General features: G+C 43.2%; 1 protein-coding gene across 1 annotated transcript in view; it reads right to left on the minus strand.

Annotated features, from left to right (window-relative positions):
- The window catches only part of WWTR1 (WW domain containing transcription regulator 1), a 133,290-nt gene that overhangs the window by 109,390 nt on the left and 256 nt on the right, over positions 1-23,644 (minus strand). Inside the window, exon 2 of the mRNA XM_035705106.2 lies at positions 22,750-23,183. Coding sequence (XP_035560999.1) covers positions 22,750-23,180 — 431 coding nt within the window. The 5' untranslated portion in view covers positions 23,181-23,183. The remainder of the gene's footprint in view (positions 1-22,749; positions 23,184-23,644) is intronic.

A 23,644-nucleotide genomic window follows, 5' to 3' on the forward strand; every position in this document is an offset into this window, starting at 1 on the left:
AGCCCAATTATTGGGGTCTAAATCAGTGTCCCAAGGTGCGCTGCCTCTTACTACTCACCATCCCCTACGTAGTCGGTTCTGGGCCAGGCCAGGGACCTTGGGAGACCCTCATGCTGGCCCCTTAAGGCTTAAATGTGGTTGAGGTTTTTGAAGGCTGCAACAATGTTATAGCCAACATGGGTAGCAGTGGGTTCAGAAGAGGTGAAAACTCCAGGAGCTGAGTAGTCAGGCAGGAGGTGAGGCCTGAAATGGGCCTTCAGTGTGGAATGCACTGGATGGAGGGCTGGAGAAGAGAGGTGAGGGCGCTCCGGGGAAGGAGACAGGCGCTGCCAAGCAAGCAATTCCATTTATACCAGGTCTCTCAGATGAGGTTTGAATAACAAGACAGTCTCCATACGAGGAGAATGGGGATGTAGGCAGGAGAGGGCCGCTGTGCTGTAATCTGCAAACGAGCTATGAAGACACACCAGGGTAGGGGCGATAGGAATGGGGAGGAAGGGAGACAAGCAGGGGCAAAACAACAAAATGCAACCGTGTTGAGACCTGTGGGAGAGAAGAGGGACAGCCAGGGCACTGACTGTGGGCTCACTGCCTGGCCTTAAACCCCTCCTCGCTGTGCTGGGTCAGGTTACTTAAATGCTCTGGCCTCAGTTTCCTGGGGAAAGTGGGAATAAAAAGTAGTGTTTCTGTCAAACAGTTGCTGGGAGAATTAAACTCAGACAAGGCTTAGAACAATGCCTGGAGCCAGTGAGTGCTATGCAAATACATGCAAATGTATATTAAGCATTCTCTAACCCAACTTCTGAAGATGACAACAGCAAGAAGGAAAAACTTCATTATCTGCCATCAAGCGTCCTTTCTCTTCCAGTTTTTCCCCCATTTATTCATCCCTAGTTTGGAAATTCTAGGAAGAATAAAGCATGCTCCTTGCCCTGGAGGGTGGGCCCCCCGGGGAGAAATAGGCCAGAAAACAGAACAATGACTATTCTCTGCCAAAATCCACGCATAAGAAATGGTTGAACAAACATGCTTGGTGGGCAGCCAGAAAAGCAAGTGAAAGACTCTGGACTGGACAGGCTGCTGTTCCACAAGCAAGCCTGCAGTCTCCTATTAAAAAGCAGCCAGTGCCCTGAGGTAATGCTCGGCTGGCATTCACCCTTCACCGGGGAGCACTCTGTCCAAAGCTGCCTCAGACCAGGGAACCACTGAGGCTCTTCCCTGCCCTGCTTCCTGGTGGCTCACCCTCCGGGCCTGGCCACAGTATCTATCTCCTCACCATGCCAGGCTCCTCACAATTTAAATCAAAGACCCTAAGGCCAAAGCCTGAATTGACAATGCTGGCCAGGAAGCTCTGGGCAGAGCTTGAAGACTAGAGAGAGGAGGGACCCACATCTTTTCTGATCCCATTGTGTGATCCTGACTGAAGAGCCCTGAATAGTCAGAATCAGAACAGGGCTCCATTCTGCCCTCAGCTTTAGGTGGTTGTGATAATGTGGTGGTGTCTCTCCAACCCAACCTCCCCCCACCCCCCCAAGTGCACACTCATACTCTGGGGATGAAGTGCCCATCATACACAGGCAGTGTATTTTTAGTCATTGAACTTGGGTCTCATATCGTTGGGTAATTACTAAAAAAAAACAAACAAAAAACAAAAACAAAACAAAACAAAACAAAAAAAAACTCCCTTTACAAAGGATTAAAAAATTCAAATGAAGTTAAGAATTCAATTTAAACTAGGTCTTTCAGATGAGGTCCCACTATCAGAATGGGTAAACAACCTGGGAGTGTTGACATGCGACGTGATAATAAATATTAAGGTGGATCTCTAGCTCCTGTGATGGAAAAGCATACTTTTAAGTAGGATAAACAAAGAATGTTAAAGTAACATGTAAAAAAAGATCTGAATCAGGTTTGTACACGCACAGGTATGTATGTCTGAAGCGCAGACCATGAACCGAGAAGGCGGCTCAGGCTCGGGGGACAGGCAGTCCCAGGACTAGAGAGTAAGAGAGACTCACTTTGGCTGAACTTCTCAAAACAAGAATGTGTTTAAGTACAACTTGCATAGTTTTTTTTTTAAGAAAAAAAATAGGGAAAAAAAGAACAGAAACAATAGATTCTGTTGCATGTAAATATATGATCGTCTATGAATAAAGTCAAATCTGGTTTATAATTTTAAATTCTTCTTCCCTTTATTCTGGTCAGAAGGGGGCCCATTTTCCACTCTTCAGAGGGGGCTCATGTTCCATTCTTCAGAGGTCTAAAAAGATTAAATAATATTAAATGCTGTATGACCTTAAGGAGCATGTAAAGAATAAAAGTCCCCAAGCCAAACTTTATTAAAATAAAGATATTAATAATGGATGTATGATTTAGAATGGGATGTTCCCAGGAGAATCATTTCTCCTGGGTTTATCTGGCTAATAAGCTTCCTTTCAAGTTTGTGGATGGATGATGGTGATATCACTAGGAATGAACTTGAGGCTGTGTTTAAATAATTGCAACCAACTAGCTCCTCTGACATCTTTGTGTTCACTATTGACACAGTTAATCTGCTTAATTACAGTTTTGTTGATATCTCAAATTCCCCTATTTACTTTGCATCCTGAAAAGTCCTTTGAAACCTAAACAGTCTACTACCTCTCCAGCTCTTTTGGAAAGGTTAAAATCTTACGATTATTTAAGGGGAGGAGGGGAATACTTCCAGCATTGAGTGGAATTGGAAATAATCTAGGAATAAATATACTGAATATTCTCAGCAACTTTTGCTCTCTCGGATCATCATTGTCCAGTTTGAGGATGTGATTTCTTAGAATTTATACTAAGACTGATAATTAAGTGCAGAGAACAAAATATATTCCAAAGTGTAATATACAAAGTGTGTACCCACTACGGTGGGCACAGTACCAGCACCTGGCACACAGTATGTTCTCAATAAATATTAACTGACTTATTGCATAGGAAAGAGGTACCAGGTCACTTAAATAATGGAGAAATTAAAACATCATTTCTATTTCTTTCAGCAAATATTATCTGAACTCATAATGTGTGTGCCAGGCATTGGCCCAGTACTGGAGAGTTACAGGCAAGGTAAGGTTTTTCTTGTTCTTAAGAGTTTACAAATTAAAGAATGAAAATAAAGCATAAGCACTTTCTGTTGGGGCAAAACATCAAAAGTTGTCTATTATTTCCAACACTCAAGTTCGAATCAAACTTGTACTATTGTGTCTAATTTAAAAGCATCCATTTCTGCCTCTGACCACCCAGCAATGTTTTGACTATTTTAACAGCATGTTCAACATCAGTAATGATCTCAACAAATATTTCCTGGTATCAATAAGTGCTAGGCATGAAGGACAATACCAGCTCATATTCTAAGAGCTGACTTTTTAGGGAAATGAAATAAATCCATTCACTCAATGACAAGCTTTACCCAACATTTTAATGGACAAGAGAAAAGATCAAGTGCCAAATTACCTGTACAGATCAAATTACTCTGAAGTAGGAGGTGATCCTTCCTAGCTGGCTGGCCCAGTAAGGTGTTAAGAGAGGAGATGGGGTTACCCGAATATTAATAACCCAAGCGAAAGAGGAAGACATTCTAGGCCAGTGAGAGAAATGACACGCTACTCTTCAGCAGCAAGTCCAAAGACAAGCCACTCTGTATGAACTATGCAGAGGCCATGAGCATAAAATAGAAAACTGGAGACAGAAGCACCTTCATGATCATAATGGGCTGCCTTCAGGTCTGTTTATTAACATATTCCAAAAAAAAATCACTGCACGGGTACATACATGTATGCCTTAAGATGAAGGTGACACCTGGAAACGGATATAAGTCCCAAGTAGAGTGCAATATAATTCCTTGATATTTGTATCTTTAAAGAGTTCATATGAAGGGCAATGGCATTAGCATAATACTGGCTCCAGACTTTGGATTTTTAACCAAATGTTAAAAACGAGTTGTTTCTCTTGTCTCTGTGTGTGTTTCCCTCACTCTCTTGGCTCATTTCTCTTTTCTCTTCCTTTATTTTTCTCCCTCCACCCTTTTCTGTGTAAGTTAAAAAAAAAAAAAAAAAACCATTGCCACAAGCCTGTACGTTTAAATTCAGCCCACATGACATTTCCTTCGAGTTTAATTGCTTCCATACAATTTATATCCGCTAGTCACGCTAGACCCCAGAGTATTAAACATGCTCTTTTACAAAGAAGCTCTTGTCCTATAATAACCCCCATAATCAAAGTGCAGGAATTATGGGTAAGGCCCAGCCGGATGATGGGCGAAACAAACAGGTTTTTAAATTCACCCAAAGCAGGCTTTGGGCAGGAAGCAAATCAAAGCCAGCCACTCCACCATCAGGCTTGGGAACAGAAACACTGAGTACTAGCCCAAACAGAGATCTGGGTATCTCTGCACATCCAGTGAGTCTAAATGAAGTCGGATGGTTTATCTTTGGGCTGCCATGAAGAGTCACCACACATGCCACTTAAAGACACCTGCTTACATTCTCTCTGCTTTCAGGTCAACCCATCCAAGAAAGTTTCTGTTGGTGGTCTCCAAAGGCCCCTCTTCAAAACATCTTCTAAAATGAGTAAATCAGGGGATCCCTGGGTGGCTCAGCGGTTTAGCGCCTGCCTTTGGCCCAGGGCGCGATCTTGGAGTCCCAGGATCGAGTTCCACATCAAGCTCCCGGCATGGAGCCTGCTTCTCCCTCCTCCTGTGTCTCTGCCTTTCTCTCTCTCTCTCTCTCTCTCTCTCTCTGTCTATCATAAATAAATCTTAAAAAAAAAATAAAAAAATTTAAAAAAATAAAAATAAATAAAAAATAAATAAAATGAGTAAATCATTCTTCTCTGTTATTCTAAGTAGACTAAAATTACCTCTTCTATCTTCCTATAAACTACTCAGGCACTATTTCTGGCTGTGTCTGTAAGAAAGGCCATCTACAATATCTCAAGGTGTCTTATAAACCCTTATCTTTCTGGACACTTGTTCAACCTATCCCATCATCCTTCTCTCCTCTAAACAACCCACCTCCCCAAAAGTTCACCTGTGAAATTTTGCCCTTGTACAGGGGCACTGATCAGACTCCTTAGATCTCTCTCACTCATATAGTCCACTTTGTACAAGAACTGTGCCTATTTTTCTTACAAAATCCCCTTTAGCAACACTTTTGGTCCTCCTCCTTGTATTCAGATAAGTACCTTTCTACCAGGATCAGAAGTTTCTTAAAAAAAAAAAAGATTTGTAATTCCATGCAATCTCTTCTCAAATTCAAAATCCATTCAGAGCACGAGCAAAATAATCTGAACTACTGATCAGATCCACACACTCACATCTTAAGGGATTTACTCAATGTTTCTATAGCTTACTCCTTGGCCTATGTTTCCTTGTTGATTTTCATAGACCAATGATTTTGTCAATGAATAAAGGTTAGAGCCAATACAGTCTGGATCAGATTCTAGTCTTAGAAACTGATAGATGGAAACATTTTGCTTACTTCCAATGAAGTATTTTTGACCTATTATTAAAAAAAAAAAAAAAAAAAACAATTTCAGGGACGCCTGGGTGGCTCAGTGGTTGAGCGTCGCCTTTGGCTCAGGATGTGATCCTGGGGTCCTGGGATGGAGTCCCACATTGGGCTCCCTGCAGGGAGCCTGCTTGTCCCTCTGCCTATGTCTCTGCCTCTCTCTCTGTGTCTGTCATGAATAAATAAATAAAAATACTTTTTAAATAAATAAATAATTTTTAAAAACCCAATTTCGATGGTATCACTAAAACACAATGCCATTTGAGGCTGATTTATCTTTTGCACGCTATGCATGTATATTATTCATTAGAGTAGTCTACATCTGGACATATTCAGACCCATAATCTCTTTATGTATCAAGTCACTAGACAAAGAAAAATCAGGTTTTTAAAACATTCATTTAGAAGCTCCTACTTACATTTTGGGAAGGAAACCTTATATTTTAATGGTATGAGATATTATTTATTATGCAACATCCTTTTATCTTGTTCCACAATGTAACTTTTTTGTTCTACACTTGGCAGACTTTACTCTCACTGTACAAAACAGACATTGTTTTAAAAACCCATTTGTAATAAATGTCAGTAAGTACGATCTTTCACTTCAGCTGAAGCAACCCCAAGGCATCAGTTTACACCTCCATGCTCACTTGGAAGTTCATAATACTCTTTTTCAACAGCTCTGGAAACTAGACTCCAAATAGATATACACCAGTCAACCAGGATGTTTACCAGGGCTCAGAAGGACCTTCACAGAACTCTTAAAACTTAACTTGTTACTACCAATGCTTTGCTTTAGGGGCAGTATGGACAAGGACTTGAATCAGCCAGATCATGGGCCCTCTTATCCACACACAGTGTGAGCTGGACATTCCAAAGCATGTGCAACTGGGAAATCTGCATCCTGTAATGATTTTCAACTAATTAACTAGGGCTGGCCAACTATTAGGTCAAATGAAAAGCACTGTGGTAAAACCTGACTAGCTTTACCGTGGCTAATAATTTAAAAAAAGCCGTGCTGGTTCGTCCCCTGCGCTGCTCACCTGACAAAGTTTCAGGCAAAAGTTTCAACAACTCTGGATCTAACCTTTACAATCATTCCTTTAATGTTGACACTCCAAATTGTCCATAATTATTGACCCTACAATCTAATCTGCTCCTACTGTTAAATATCTGTTAATAATCACTGACTGCTCAATAGTTATTAAAATGTAAGCAACAGACAAATACAGAGAACAATGGATCCACTGTCTACTGTAGGGGTTACAGCCCTTGGACCTTTGCTGAGAACTCCACTTTCCGAAGCCCAAAGCACAGCCCCTTGCTATCTTAACACTTACAGAAATGCAACATCAATAAAACCAAATTTAATTTTTTCAGACCACAGATAACTAAACTTTTTGAAAAGTCCAAGTAAAAAAGCAACTATATTTGTAAGACACCCTTGGGTAGAGCTTTAAGTAGCTCATCCTTTCTCTCCTCCTGCTTTTTCTTCCTTCGAGTTTTTCTACAATACATACTTATGCCTGATTTTATGTCAAAATGCACAGAAAGACAAATACATGTTGGATGGTATAATTACTTAAGAATTCATATTTGCCAAAATATGCAAAGACTAATGTTTCAGGCAGTATATAAAACAAAGACCCATAAAAGTGGAAACAGTTGCAGTAGAGAATGTGTCTTTAGAAAACCTAAGTACTTCTGTAAACAGCTCTGAAGTTTACTGCTTCTTTTATGATTCTTGATCCCAGCTACTAACTTTACATGTTTATACAAACCCCAAACTAGTAACAAGGCTACCAGGTGCTCCCAAATTAGCAGAAAGGAGCAAAATGGCCTTTTGACTACAAAATATATCGAAACCCAAACTCCAACTCAAACCAGTTTGATACGGTCAAACATGTTCTCTTTACCTGATATTGTGAAAGGGTAAACTGGCCTCGGGCGTTTATCTGCATTAATTTTGGAATCTCCTTTGCCACGTATCAGAATCAGTTCTGGCAAATGGAGAAACAAAGATAGGAAAGATAAACGTTTATCTGAAACTACAGTTATATAATATTCTGAACCATAAATTTTTAACTGATACTCATCAAACATAATCTGCTATTTTTATGGCTGCCATTAAGTATGACACATCGCAGCAGTAACAGTCCTGTGTGCTACAAACTGTGACAAAGGTTTTACCACAGTCAGGATCCAAGACTGTAATTTTCATTATGGCAAGTGATTATCATATCAATTAGAGTGGTATTTTTCCCAAGTCTTTTAACTTATCTCAGTTAGTTATAAAACACTGATTTCAAAGCTTGTTTTCACAGGATGTTTGAATAAGCAAATGTGTGGTCTTTCCATATGGCATTGGATCTGTACAGTGAGAGAACCATGCTCCTTAAGAGGGACATTGTAGACTATACGAGAATTTAGGAGATGCCCCTTATCTAATTGAGAGGCTTATTTTCTTCATTTTTCCCTCTTCACAAACTAGACTGTAGAATTAGTACCCCAGGCTCCAGCTCTGGCCCTACCCTGGGGAAAGAAAGTGGCCTCAGTGGAAAAACCATTCACTGAAAATTTTTCACTTCTCATTTTCCTGGAGCCCTAAGAAACAGGGCACACAATTAAACCATTCCTCCTTCTTGCAATTTCTTCCCTGGGATTTCTTGTACCATTTCCTGCATTTCCTCCAACCTCTCTGGCTGTCTATCCTTTACAGAGCCCCGACATTCCTTCTCACTCCATCTGTAACCTCTCTCCGTGAGATCTCATCCACCCTGGATTAGAATAATTATATATAATAATTATAAATATATTACATATAATAAAATTTGAGACAAAATTCAGAAAATAATACATATATTTATGGATATTGGATATACTGGATATATTAAACTCACCCCAAACTCGACATGGCGAAAATTTTCTCAACCTCTTCTAAACTTCCTTCCTGCTAGGGCGCCCTGAATGGCTCAGTTGACTAAGCCTGACTAAGCCTCTCAACTCCTCTCAACTAAGCCTTCAACTCCTCAGCCTTCAACTCGGGTCAGGATCCCAGGGCCCTGGGATCGAGCCCCACATCAAGTTCTCTGCTCCGTGGGGAACCTGCTTCTCCCTGTCCCTCTGACTGCCACTCCCCCTGCTTGTGTGCACTCTCTCTCTCTCTCTGTGTCAAATAAATAAAATCTCTAAAAACTTACTTCCTGCTGGTTACAATTTGAGGCACCTCCATTCATGCCATGGACAGCCAGCCACCTGCACATCTGCCTTCTCACCTCTTTTCCTCACTCCTCTTATTTAATCCATTGCCAAAGCCTGTCAAATTACCTCAATATCCCTTAAATGACTTTACTATATCGGTCAAATGATTCACTTCTTCCCTTTACTAGAACCACCAAAGCAATTTCCTAGCGATTAAAGCACTCTTATGAGTACCTTCATTCCAGAATGGGAGATTCCTGAATTCTGAAACTGCAGCTAGAATGTCTGTCCTCATCTCATCCCAGTAGGGCTCGTAGCAGAAAGTCTGAAAACCTGACCGGTTTTGGAGCATGAAGCACATCAACTTCCTGAACCACAAAGCTAAATCCCAGTTCTGAACCAAAGTGACCAAGCTTTTCACCCTGAGACCTCTCCATCAGGCATCACAGCTAGTTCTTCATAATTTAATCCACATCTATTCTCAGTCCTACGGTTATACGAGGGTGAACAAGGGACAAAGACCACCTACGCTGTGCTTTCCACAACACCAAAACAACCAACCCATGCCATTATAAATGAAGTCATGTAATGCATAATAAAATCTCTGGAAGATGTACAAGCAATTGTGAATAGTGGTTACTAGTGGGTGGAGTACTTTTACTTTTTACTTTATATCCTTAAGTTCTGCTTAATAAAAAAAAAAAAAGTCAGCTTCTAGGGGCGCCTGGGTGGCTCAGTCGGTTGAGCATCCAACTCTTGGTTTCAGCTCACATCATGATTTCAGGGATGGAGCCCAAGGTCAGGGGGGAGTCCACTTGTCCCTCCCCTTGTTCCTGCTCTCTCTCAAATAAATGAATAACATCTTTCTTTTTTTTAAGCCAACTTTTAAAAATAAACCTAATGTAAAATCAGGTCAGTAACAGTTAAGTCTGTTCATTTTATTTTTCTTAAGATTTTATTTATTTTTGAGAGAGAAAGAGTGCAGGTGCATGAGCAGTGGGAAGGTGCAGAGGGAGAAGGAGAAACAGATTCACTGCTGAGCAGGGAGCCAGACTCGGGGCTCAATCCCAGGACTCATGACCTGAGCCAAAGGCAGATGCTTAACCAACTGATCTGCCCAGGCGCCCAAGTCTGTTCATTTTAATTACATTTATCATGTGCTTGCATTTTCTACTTTTTGATGGGTTATCAATTGCCTTTCAACCTCTGAACTCTAAGCCACAAGCTGTTTTTCATGGACAAATTGGGAGAAAGACAAATATTCAACATCACAGTATTTGTAAAAAAAAAAAAAAAAGCCACCACAAAAGAGGATATATTCTTACTAAATAATCCAACATGTGTATTTTTCTCCAGTGACCATGTTTTGCACTGAATCTACGGCTGACAGTGCTTGCAGATAGATTAGCCACAAGAAAGAACATGATTGGGACGCCTAGCTGGCTCAGGGATTGAACGTCTCTGCCTTCAGCTCAGGACGTGATCCCAGGGTCCTGGGATCGACTCCCGCATCGGGCTCCTTGCAGAGGGCCTGCTTCTCCCTCTGGCTGTGTCTCTCTGCCTCTCTCTGTGTCTCTCATGAATGAATAAATAAATAAGATCTTCAAAAAAAAAAGAAAAAAGAAAAAGAAAGAACAGGATTTGGGTCCATCTACAGTGTTCGGAATTGAAGTGTGCCAAAGCATGCTTTTAAAACAATGAGCACAGGGGTCACAAAGACATACAATATATTATGTACTAGAAAATAGATGATAACCATCCTTTGTGCCACAGACTTTGTTTTCATACTAAGACTCAATATTTTTGTTCAGTTAATGAGAAGTATAATGAATTGACTGGTTGGTTGATACATAAAAGACAGTTGTAAGGATGGATGGAAAAATAAAATATGTAGGTTAAATGGATGCATGGATGAAAAGAAGAGGAAAGAAAAGAAAAAGAATTGAAAAAAGTTAAGAGAAACATATCAACACCTCTCAAACTACCCGTGGAAAAGGATCAATGTTTTGCTATTTTCAATCTGTCAAGACTAGTACGTAGTCCTATGGTGGATGTCTTGCACATAACTTGAGCCACATGTGACTCATCACACAAATTTGGCACACCCAAACTACCATGTTCCATTAGATAATCCCACTGATCACGTGCTTAGATGTCACAGCAATATCATTTTGTTCTACGAGTTTCTAATCACTCTTGACCTCCGTGTCTAGTCTGTCATGGGCAAGTTACATACATCTGCACACTAGTGTCAGTTCAGAGATCATACTTTGAGTAGTACTGAGACACTTGATCAGCCACTTCACTGGTGTGCCATTCATTCTGATCGGTAGGGCATCCATCGCACTGGCCAGTGTGCACTTGCCAGACCATGTATCACCCTTGTATAAAAAGGGTGGGTATAATGATTAACAGGATAGTAGATCATAGATAAATTAGATAACGACAAGCTAGATATATAACAGACAGGGGCCATCCTGTAGCTCTTTGTGTAAAGAATATCTCGGGGAGCACCCAGATGGCTCAGTCGGTTAAGCATCTGCCTTCAGCTCAGGTCACGATCCCAGAGCTCTGGAATCAAGCCCCGCATCGGGCTCCCTGCTCAGCCAGGACCCTGCTTCTCCCTCTCTCTCTGCCCCTTCCCCTGCTTAGGCACTCTCTCTCTGTCTCAAATAAATAAATAAAATCTTAAAGAAAAGAAAAGAGGGGGGAAAAAAAAAGAAAAGGGGGGGTATCTCTGAATAAAGTGTTAACAATGGTTCTCTAAAACCAGCGATGCAGAAAAACTTATTTCCTCCATTTTCATTCCTCCAGTAGTGTTTGGACATATATTATTTTTATAATTAAAGAGAAAATAAGAAACAATCTAAATGTCCCATCAGTAAGGGACTAGTTTAAAAAAATGTATACTACATCCATACAATAGAATGCTGTGCAGTCCTTTAAGTAATAAAACATATACGTACACACACACACACACACACACACACACACACGGAAAAATAAACATCAGGATATACTAAGTGAAAAAAGATGCAGATGAGTGTGTATAGTGTTCTATCATTTGCACTATACTGAAAATAGTCTAAGTGGGTAAATACTTACGTATGCTTATACACACATAGACTTTCTTCGGAAAGACAAAAGAATCTGGTGCTCTAGGGAGGGGACCAGAGGATTAGGGTAGGGTGAAATTTCTCACAATATATGCTTTGGTATTACTTAAAATTTTTATCATTTATGTGTATTTATCACCTACTCAAAAGCCTTTTGGCTGTTGTTATTCAAAGAGGCTATCTGAAAACATTAACACATGATTCAGGGTTGACTTCCATGTGAAAAGGCTCTCAGTAGAGCTTAGAAAGAGCTCTAAGAGCTTAGAAAGGACGTGCTTGAGAGGGAGGCCCCTAGTTGCTCAGGGGGACAGGGCCTAGGTGGGATTCGGTGGGATAATGGCGCTTCTGGAATCTCAATTTTGCCTCTGCCCAGTTGTTTAGCCTCGGAGAAGCTGAGGAACCATCCAAAACCACAACAACAGAGTATTCTGGGAACAGCCAGATGCTCAAGCTATTCATTTATAAGCAGAAATGGCAGATTCAGGGATGGTCAAGAGTCAAGGGTAGCCTCAGAGCCTACTGACTTGGAAAGCAAAGACCACCCACTACTGTGGAATGGCATGTGCTAAATTGAATATATGACAAGATGACTCGATCTATGGATGGGCAGATAAATGAATGAACTATTATGAAAGCCACTATCGCTTCAGATTCCTTTAAATCCGTATAAAATCCTTAGTTCCTTAAACAAATAGGAAGATCTCAACATAGGAGACAATGGTGGGGTCTTATGCTACATTCAGATAAAGCGAGGACTTGTGTACCTCAAAATCAAGGAATGAGAAAATTGACATTTACTCACAAAAGGTCAGTGTGCCCCTCCTAGCTGATGTTTCAAAACCCCAATGGGTCACAGTCACCCACCAACCATCACTTACCTTTTAACCCAAGTCAGGCCAGACTTTTCTTGGTCTCAAAAACACACCCTGCTATGGTTTCTGCCCCCAAACTTCTCTTCCTTACTCCCTCTTTCCTAGAAGGCCTCTTTGCTCACCTACCCACACTCTTCCCATTTTTCAAGGCTCCATTTATGTCCAGGCACCTTTACAGAGACTTCTCTGGATCACCCACTCTCTCTCTCCATCTTCTTCTCCCCTGCATCACAGTATGTGGAACTATGATTCTAAACTTTAGGTCCAAGGGGCACAGACACATGGAATCACATTCCTGAGTATGACAGATTCCTAAGAGGAATTCTAGGGGACGAGCTCGCAACGCAAACAGCCACAAGAAAGTGTTACAGGATTCCCTCCTTTTTTTTTTTTTTTTTTTTCCAGGATTCCCTCCTTATCAAGCACCCACCCATTTGCCAGGCAGCGTGCTCAAGTCATACAGTGACAAGCCAGACAAATATCAATCTTGCCCTTGTGGAGCTTGTAGTATAGTGACAAAGAGCAGTAGCAGAATGTGGCAGTAGAGCCACGGCTGGGGAGCTACCGGGCTATCCAAAGAGCAGGAGCATCTAAATTAGCGTGGGGGCTGTGAGTCAGGGAAAACCTCCTGCAGGGGTGGCATTGAGGCGGATGCCTGAAGGTAGCACAGGAGTTAACCAGGCAAGAAGCAGGAAAGCAATGTTCCAGGCACAGGTAACAGGTTGTGCCAAGTTCCTGAGGCCAGAGCAAGGACAGCCAATGGGAGAACTAAGAGACGTTCAGCACGGCTGCAAGTTTCAGACCTGTAACCATAATAGAAACAAGTGCCTTATTATGACACACCTCCCAGGAGCTTCCAGCACACAGCGAGCAGCAGCTCCAGGCTGTGTGGGCACAGGGGGTCCAGAGGCAGCTATTTAGCCTGATGTTGTCTGTGCTCTCCCTGCCTCCCCAGCTGCTAGGCCATCAGCTGCCTGAGGTTGGGGAAACCTGCCACACATTTCTCCCCCGCACAGCATGCTAGCACACAAGGGAAGTTCAGGGATTTTTCACCCTCGATGTTCAAGTGGCTAAAGATCCTTTAGGGGGCATGGAGGAAAGGTCCTGGGAGATGGCACACACATCCCACCCACCCGGCTGGGAACAGTAACAATAATAAATAAACTGTCAGCAGGACTTACTGTGCCAGCCACAGCCCTAAGCACTTTACCTACATTTCCTGATCTCACTTCATCTAGCCAGTGCCAAGCAAGTGAGCATCATTTCTTCTGCTCTTAGTTATCATCTGCTGCGCCTGGATGGAACATGAGAAGTCCAGGAAGGAGTGCGCACAAATAAAGAATAAGCTGAAGGAAATTCGTGTGACCTAAGGGTCTGGGATAATCCTACTTCTTATCCTGGGGTGACTTCAATGGAGAATTCTGGATTAAGCGTTTAGCAATTACTGTGTCGGTTCATTTGGAAAGAAAATAACCCCAAAAAAGAAAAACAAAGCAGTTCCCAAAGAGCACCCATTTAAGTAACAGAAGCTCCAGGCTTCAGTTACCGAGCTATGGCTCAAAGATCTCCCCATACCCCACCACACCTACCCAAATCTATGACATCAACTTTTTTTTTTTTTAAGACTTTATTTTTAAATCATCTCTACGCCCACTGTCGGGCTCCAGTTCACAGCCCTGAGATCAAGAGTCGCAAGCTCCATCGACTGAACCAGTCAGCACTCCTAACAACTTCATCTTTACATTTTTCTTTCTCCTACAATTTTTATAACTTCTCCACCTTCCAATTTAAAGAGAAATATATGTTTATTGTAGGTGATCTGGAACACAGAGAAAGGCAGAAAGTATAAACAAGAAAAATCATCCATAATTCAAAAAATGACCATTGAAGAGATTCTGGTATCTATCCTTCTAGCAGGTATAATCGTATACACACACACACCTTTAAAAGTAAAATCAGGATTATGATATTATCACAAGGGTCTGTATTTGTTGACTTTCTGATATTTAGGACTTCTTATTTCTAAGCATTAATAATTATTAAATCAGAGGCACCCAGGTGGCTCAGGGGTTGAGTACCTGCCTTCAGCTCAGGGCGTGATCCTGGGGTCTGGAATCAAGTCCTGCACTGGGCTCCGTACGGAGAGCCTGCTTCCCTGTCTGCCTGTGTCTCTGTCTGTCTCCCTCACTGTGTCTCTCATGAACAAATAAATAAAATCTTTTAGAAACAATTATTAAGAAATATAAGTGAGAACATACTACGTATCCACAAAGCACACTGGAAAAACCTCTAACTTGATTCAGATAGAAAAATCTCAACTATAAAAATAATAACGAAAGGCACAGAAAAGACTTCCCAAAGTATAGTCTGTAAAACATTCCTAAGTAGAAGGCAACAGATGATCGCTGGAATAAAAATGTTCAAATCACATGAGTTTGTGAAATACTAGCTTAAACAAAAATAAACTAGTTTTTCTGATAAGTAACTTTAGAGTCCTAAATGTATGTTATGAAATTCCAAAAGAGGGACACAGCATGCAACATATCCCAGATTTATTGGTCCAAAAACCCCATGTTCACAAAGCATCTGAACGGACAAAGAATACACTTTGGAAAACACCACCTGATATTTCAATGCACGAAAACATGCAGTCACCCTCAGACCAGTGAAAGGGCCAACCTCTCAGAATCTACCCTTCATTAATAAGCGAACTACTGGGATCCCTGGGTGGCGCAGCGGTTTGGCGCCTGCCTTTGGCCCAGGGCGCGATCCTGGAGACCCGGGATCGAATCCCACGTCGGGCTCCCGGTGCATGGAGCCTGCTTCTCCCTCTGCCTGTGTCTCTGCCTCTCTCTCTCTGACTATCATAAAAAAAAAAAAAAAAAAAAAAAAAAATTAAGCGAACTACTTCAGTCCTCAGTCTTTTTTTTTTTTTTTTAAGATTTATTTATTCATGAGAGACACACAGAGGCAGAGACACAGGCAAAGGAGAAGCAGGCTCCCTGCGGGGAGCCCAATGCAGGACTCGATCCCAGGACCCTGGGATTATGACTTGAGCCAGAGGCAGATGCTCAACCACTGAGCCACCCAGGCAACCCAGTCATCAGTCTTTCAACCCACCTTTCAAAAAGAAAACTGTCGGGATCCCTGGGTGGCGCAGCGGTTTGGCGCCTGCCTTTGGCCCAGGGCGCGATCCTGGAGACCCGGGATCGAATCCCACGTCGGGCTCCCGGTGCATGGAGCCTGCTTCTCCCTCTGCCTGTGTCTCTGCCTCTCTCTCTCTGACTATCATAAATAAATAAAAATTTAAAAAAAAAAAAAAAAAAAGAAAACTGTCCCCTGGACTGGTTGATTCTTTTACTTCCATCACCTTCTCCTATAGTTCGATACATAATTGAAGGAGGAAGGGAAAGGAGAGAATGATATACAGGCTGTGATTCCTACCAGTCTTAATGGTCAACAAACAAAAACCAAGACTCAATACTGCCTCAAGCCTCTATAGCAATTTATTTCTCATCAATCTGTGCAATTATAAAGGCAATGAGAAGCAACCTGGTTCTTTTTTCCCTTGACACTACTTTACTAACATTATTTAATTAACCCTCGTAACAAGCCCTCCGCAATGTACCGGATCCTGACATCAGGTCATCTGCCTTCCCTGTTACATCTGTGTTCCCTATAAAATGATATGCATTCATTAATGGAAGAATTAAGGATAAAATATCAAGAGGCACTGCAGATATACTCTTCGCTTCCGGTTTGTTTGTTGTTCTCATCACCTTTCTCTCCCCAGCACCAAGAGCTCCAAATGTGACCACCCAGACTGAGGTCAGAAGCAAACTCCAATGCTCCATCCACCACTCCAGAGTTATCTGGTCACCAAGGATACCTAATTACAGGGCCTAATTAGGGGCATGTAATCGGCATGAGGCATCATGGTGCAGAGGAAGGACTACAGGTTTTAGAATCACGTAATTCTAATCCCATCCCTGCCACTCACCTGATATGTGACCCTGGGCCACTTACTCAACTTCATTGAGCCTCAGTTTCCTCAAGAACAAAATGAGATAATGAGATAATATGTACCTATTCACAGCGTCACTATAGGGGTTAAACAAAAATGAATATATGTGAAAGCGCCTAGGGTTATGGAAAAAAAACATGTTTCCACACACACGTGTTGGGAGTGTGCTCCACAGGTGATTCTGGTGTTGTCTCTCTGGAAAGCACTGACTCAGCAGCCTGCCTTGTCTGGTACAGAGCAGGTCATCAACAGATGTCACTTACCTCCCCTCCTCTTCTCTCTCCACTTCTTGATCCGTTCCCCTCTCCCTCACTCCCCACCTCACACCCACAAAACTGGCCCAACTAGCAGCTATGAGCCAGATTCCAAAAAAATGAAAAGCAGACCCTCTTCAAAAGGGATACAGTATCCTGTGTGAAGTCACAAGGTACCCACGGTGGGCATTTCTATTTAGGTTTTTTTTAACAGGAAAATTGACTCAGTCTTTATTTTAAACTTACAAAGCTGACTTTCAATTCCAGATCCGGTTGTCATTCAGAGCCATAAATATAATCAAGAGTCTCAACCAGGTTTTATCCTATTGCCAAGGTTTCTGCATCTGAGTTTGGCCAGGTAAAGAACACATGCGTGTGGAGAAAGAGGCAACAGGAGGCAAGAATGAACTTGTACTGAAAGTCTGCTTTGTGCCAGACACTTTAAATATGTTAATCTCATCTTTCAAAATACCATAAAATAAGTATTACTCTTACTGATAGATGTTTTACAGATAAGGAAACTGAGGCAGCTGGCAATATTTTTTTAAGGACAAAAGGCCCTCATGAAAACAACCACATTACATTGCCAGTCAAAGGTAAATAGAAAAAAAGAAAGAAAGAAAAGGAAAGGAAAAAAAAAAGAGTCAGTTCTTTTTTAGAAAATAAATTTAGGGATCCCTGGGTGGCGCAGCGGTTTGGCGCCTGCCTTTGGCCCAGGGCGTGATCCTGGAGACCCGGGATTGAATCCCACATCAGGCTCCCAGTGCATGGAGCCTGCTTCTCCCTCTGCCTGTGTCTCTGCCTCTCTCTCTCTCTCTCTCTCTCTCTGTGACTATCATAAATAAATAAAAAAAAGTTAAAAAAAAAAGAAAATAAATTTAAAACAACTTTTAAAATATTTTCTTTTTTTTTTTAAGATTGTATTTACTTATTTATGAGAGATATACACAGAGAGAGGCAGAGACATAGGCAGAGGAAGAAGCAAGCAGGCTCCCTGTGGGGATCCTGATACGGGATTTGATCCCAGGACCTGGGATCACGAGCTGAGCCAAAGGCAGATGCTCAAGCACTGAGCCACCTGGGTGTCCCTAAAATATTTTCAAATTAAAAAGGATTTGAACATTTTACTTCCCACAAACACTTAATAAGTTACTTAAGCATGTACTCCAGCAAAATGAGGGCATAAACCAAAACAGAGGAATATACGAGAAAAGGAAATGTTACTTCTGGCCATGGAGAGAAGTGGAGAGAAGTAAAGAGAAGTACCAGGATGATAGCTCCGCTGGAGGCCTAGAAAACAATCAGAATCCAGAATGGCACAAAAAGATAAAGGAATTCGGGCAAAAAGGCTTAGGGAAACAAGACTTACAGAACTGATGGAATTTAGAGTCTAAAGCATTTTGGAGGCAAATAATATATAAACAAATAAAAAGGCAATTAGAAACACTAGAAAAAATGTTTAAGAAAGTGAAGGTCTAATTATGAAAAAAAGTTGACACAAAGTTAAACAACTTTTTTTTTAAGAGTTTGAGGGGCGCCTGGGTGGCTCAGTGGGCTCAGGTCATGATCTCAGGGTTAGGGATGGAGCTGCATCCAGCTCTCAGGTCAGCACTTAGTAAGCATGAGATTCTCTCTCCCTTTCCTTCTGCTCCTACCACCCCTGCCCCCACCTGCACTCTCATACTCTCTATCTCTAAAATTAAAAGAATTAAATCCTTAACAAAAAAAAAGGGGGTTGGCGGAAAGAAAGAATCCATTTGGCTTCGATGCCGGATATATCCTCCTCTGATTCCCCAGGAATCCTGACACCAGACTCAATGTAACAAGCAAGTCTAAAATTTAATCTTAATATAAGAAGCCATGAATTATATATACAGAAATGTAATAATGCAAATATTGTCTCTGGATTTTCAACTTTAATAATAATTTATGAATAAAAAGGTCAATTTAAGAGCAAAGCACAAAATCTTTATTGGTTATGGGTTCTGGGCTTTGGACCATTAAGGTAGCATCAAAAAGAGAAAATTGTAGAAACCCAAACCTCCTTGACTTACAAGAGGGGGAGTCAAGAAATACCATCAAAAGTTCACAAAGAATAACAAAGGTGATCTAACAGGCAAGCTAAAAATAACATAAATATCAAAAATGGGGGAGGAATAAACAGTTTAAGGAGCTACATTCTCATTTTCAATCACAAGTTAAAAGTTGGTAAATCAAAAAATTATGGGAAAAGCATTTTAGGGTTAAGGAAGTATCAATCTAAGAATTAAATACAGAAAGAGTTAAAAAAAAAAAAACCTAAAAGGCTCCCTCTGTGAGCCTTGAGGAGGTGAAGGAAACCATTGTTTTTCAACAAAAGTCCTTCTGTACTATTGGGTTTGTTACTAAGTGCATAGATCACTTTGACAAAAATAATTTTCTATGACACTTTTCAGAAAAGGCAAAACACTAAAATTATTACCAAAAATTGGGAGTGGTGGGCAAATATTATCATTGAAATTACATTTAGGAGTGGAGATAAAATATTTTTTCTCATAGAATGTTAGTCAGATAAAATTTTCCTGTAAGAATGTAAAGTCCTACTAAAGCCAAACCAAAGTTCTTCTTTATAATTCTCTGTTTTCTGGTTTATGTGTAATAAACATGTATCCCATATATAACCAGGATTTTTTTTTTTAATTTTTAATGTGATCAGCAGTCAAAGTCAACGTGCCAGGTGGCTAAGAGCCCAACACCTACACGCCCCCAGCCTGATTTATGAGCCTTAGAGGGCAGCAGGAACAGTGCAGTAATTTTCAGGGGCCATGTGTTTTAACATCAACCCTCTCCCTTGTATATGCTACCGAAAGAATCACACGACAGGAAAGGTGAGACCACTCAGGAAAGGCTTCCTTTAAAGGGTAACAGAAAGTCATTACATCATACACCTAGGAACAACCTTACCTAAGAAAGTCACGAAAAGCTTTCTAAAGCTTCTTATTATCCAGGCTTTGTTTCCCATAAAGCTCATTGTGCAGCTGGGGAAGTGACATGCAGGAGAGAGGGAGGAGTGAAGAAAATGGAAAAGTGCTCTCTGTAAGTAGTTGCCAACACATTAGAGGTCCAGTCCAGGGTCTACCATTAAATACCCATATGACTTTCTCAAAGTCACGTGGCCACCCTTCCTTGCTCTTGGGTTTTCTAGCCAAAACAAAACAAACCTGACCCTGGTCCAATCTAAAATCCTTTAACTTCTCATTTATAAAGGCCTTGACTGATGGAATCGGTAATTGGAGGCTACTGCTAATCCCATTTCGCAGATGATGGAGCAAAATGGATTTTTTGACAATTCAGGGTCCGTGGTCACGATTTTTCAAGCTTCTACTTAATCGGGGTGCCTTTCGAGGCTATGTCATACAACATTTAACTTACTCCAACTTTAAACAAAGCCCCCCAAAAAAACTCAGGGAACTCCTGGCAGATTGCTTATCTTGAAAGACAATAGTTAACGCTGACTTAATTTCTTAAATTCCCTTAGCTACTTGGCCAGAAAGTTTCCGGGGGCTGCATCAAATCAAGCTAGCCTACTACCTACACAGTTTTTCAGCCGTGGTCTTCACTGACTATCCAAAGTGACTGAAGAGGTGCTCTGCCTTGGGCTGCAGAGTGGTTGTAGCTGGGGGAATGGACAATGAATCTGAGCGACTTTCTCTAAACCCAAAGCTAACTTCCATTTTTTTTAATTTTTTTTTTAATTCATAAGATATATATAGAGAGAGGCAGAGACCCAGGCAGAGGGAGAAGCAGGCTCCACGCAGGAAGCCGGACGTGGGACTCGATCCCAAGTCTCCAGGATCACGCCCTGGGCTGAAGGCAGCGCTAAACCACTGAGCCACCAGGGCTGCCCACTAACTTCCATTTTTGTCCTAGTTTCATCTTTCAAAACTTGTGCATAAAAGGGATTTTTTTTTTTTGCTTTTTTTTTGGGGGGGGGGGTCTTTTTTTCCTAGCTTTCCTTTGATATTAGGCAAGCCTAGCTCTTATTTCGTATTTTTAATAACCACAGTTATACTGATCACATATCATATATTTTCGTGTGTTTGGTCCCAAAGTCATTTGGGACCACCAAAGATCCCCCTAAATTACTGTAAAGTAGACCATTTTGTATTTGCATTCATTACCAAGTCCATCTCTATAAAAGTCACAATTAATATTCAAAACCCCATTTACCTAAGCAAACTTAAGATTATTTTGGAGCTTTATGTACCATAGAAACTAATGTCATCCTTCAGAACAGTATCATCACATTTAGGAAGATGTCATGTTATTCACATACTTGAATTGCACCAGCCATTTAGAAGTCAAAGCACTGAGTACATGTCTACACTAACACTCAAAGCCTGGGAGAAGGCCGGTTGTGGAATGACCATCAATCAAGTCGGCTTCAGGACAAGTGCTTCTCCACATCACACCAATCCCAGAAACAAAATAAAGAACTCCTCCTTGTACAAGATGTCAACAGCTGTGGGATGGGGAAGGAATAACTGGTCACCAGTATGAGTCAAGGACCTGGCTCCAGTAAACCTCATCCATTACTGCGGATTTGTTATTAGAGCCAACCGACAGCGATCAAGGTATCAAGTATTCGTGCCAAAGAATGGCTTGATAATATTTTTAAAAGAGCACATAATGTCTCCGGAGAAATTTTAAACGAAAGCTCTTCTTCATCAAAGAAATATGGGCTTTAAAATCAACTCTAAGGCAAGTGCTAAGAAGAGGAGTTTCCCTCCATGGCAGTGAGCCACCAGCCAGTGCAGGCAACCCTAAACCAAGTGGTCCAGCTGGCACAACTTCCATCTAGGCCATCAACAGCCTGACCCCCGCCCCCTTGACCTCACTGGTCACACTTCAAGTTCCAGCTTGGTTTCTCCTCTGGAACATAATCATCTTAGGGTACCACCATGGAAACAATATCTTTCTTATGTCTGTGAATATAGTTTCCTGTACGGTCTAATTCCAATCTGGCCGTAAAAATCATTCCATCAAAAGGCCCTGACAGTGTGGAAGGGAAGAATAACAACACACAGCAGCCTCGGGATCCCAAGGTGTTTTAGGTTACTAAGTGTGACATCATAAAACTCCTGACCCAATTTCCAACACAATTGATTTTCCAGCCGCAACCACTTCACCGGGGCCGAGTCGCTAATTACATCACTGCGCTGTGTGGTCATTACATCACTCAGCTGGGAGCAGTAAGGCCTGCCCGGCGGGCCGGGCGGCGGGGCTCACTTTTCCAGCTTGCTTTTCCCCGAGAATGGAGAGAGTGCGGACCACCTACACAGCCGAGAGTCCCTCTGCTTCCCGGGCTTCAGAAGTTCTCTAGAATGTATCTCGGTGTCACCTCCCCATGGAGCAAGCTCTGGTCCATCTGACGGGGGAGGGGCAGGTGAGGGCGTAAGTTCCCCCCCCTCCCCCCCAAGTCTATACCAACTATTCCAGATTCGGGGCAGAGTCGCCTGTGGGTTTCACAAGAATCGCCCCCAAAGCGGTGATTATTTGCACGTCCCCAGTGTCTGGGACTCCCAGGGCCCTGGAAGCGGCTCAGCCGACGCGCTCCGCTGGGTGAGGCTTCCCCACCCCAGCCCCCGGGGGCTCCCGCTCGCGGGTTCCCGGGGCTTTCGCAGACCAGCGTGCAAGGATGCAGGCTCACAGCGACGAGCGTGCGCCCCCCGCCCCCGGCCCCGGCCCCGGCCCCGGCCCCGGGCTGACTTACTTGAGGAAGTACCTCTGGCCGGTGGCCGTGAAGGTCATCTCCCAGCCCGGGGGCAGCGGCAGCTCGTCGGTCACGTCGTAGGACTGCTGGCGGAGGTGCGCGTGCTGCTGCGCGGGGCTGCCCGCGGCCCCCGCGCCCGGGCCCAGCTGCAGGGACGCGGGCGACGAGTGCGAGCGGACGTGCTGGGCGCCGCCGGCCAGCCGGGGCCCCGCGTGGCCGCCCGACGAGTCGGTGCTCGACTGGCGCGAGTGCGAGCCCGAGTCGGGCTCCTTGAAGAAGGACTCGGGCAGGATCTTCTTCCGCCACGAGCTGGGCTTGGGGTTCATGACCGAGTTGAAGAGGGCTTCGAGGTCCGTGTCGAGGTCCTGCGTGACGTGGATCACTTGCTGCCCGGGGGGCGGGAGCGCGGGGGGCACCGAGGCCGGATTCATCTTCTGCGGAGAGACGGGAGGTGCGATGAGGCTTTTAGGACGCGTCGGGGGAGGAGAGGGGCCGGGGTGCGGGTGCGGGTGCGGGTGGGGGGGGGTGGGGGGAGCAGAACAGAGACAAAAGCGCTAGAGGACACGGCTCGGTGTCCGCCTCGGGATCCCAGACACCCAGGGGTGAGGCCGGCCGGGTGGGGGAGGGGTCCCTCCCGGCCTGGGGAATTATGCAACTTTCTCGAAGCCTGGAAGTTGCCCGGAGGAGGAGGAGGGGGGAGGAGGAGGAGGAGGAGGAGGAGGAGGAGGAAGGGCGGGGGCGGGGGCTGCGCTGCGGAGGTCGCCGCACGGCGGGCGCGGAGGGCAGGGCGCAGCCTTCCCGGGCAGCCCCCCACCCACCCCCACCCGCCCCCACCCGCCCCCGGGTCCCGCCCCGAGCCCGCCCCGCGACCCCTCCTCTCCGGGCGCCCCCGGGC

Source organism: Canis lupus, chromosome 23 (genome assembly GCF_003254725.2).
Source record: "Canis lupus dingo isolate Sandy chromosome 23, ASM325472v2, whole genome shotgun sequence".
Taxonomy (NCBI): domain Eukaryota; kingdom Metazoa; phylum Chordata; class Mammalia; order Carnivora; family Canidae; genus Canis; species Canis lupus.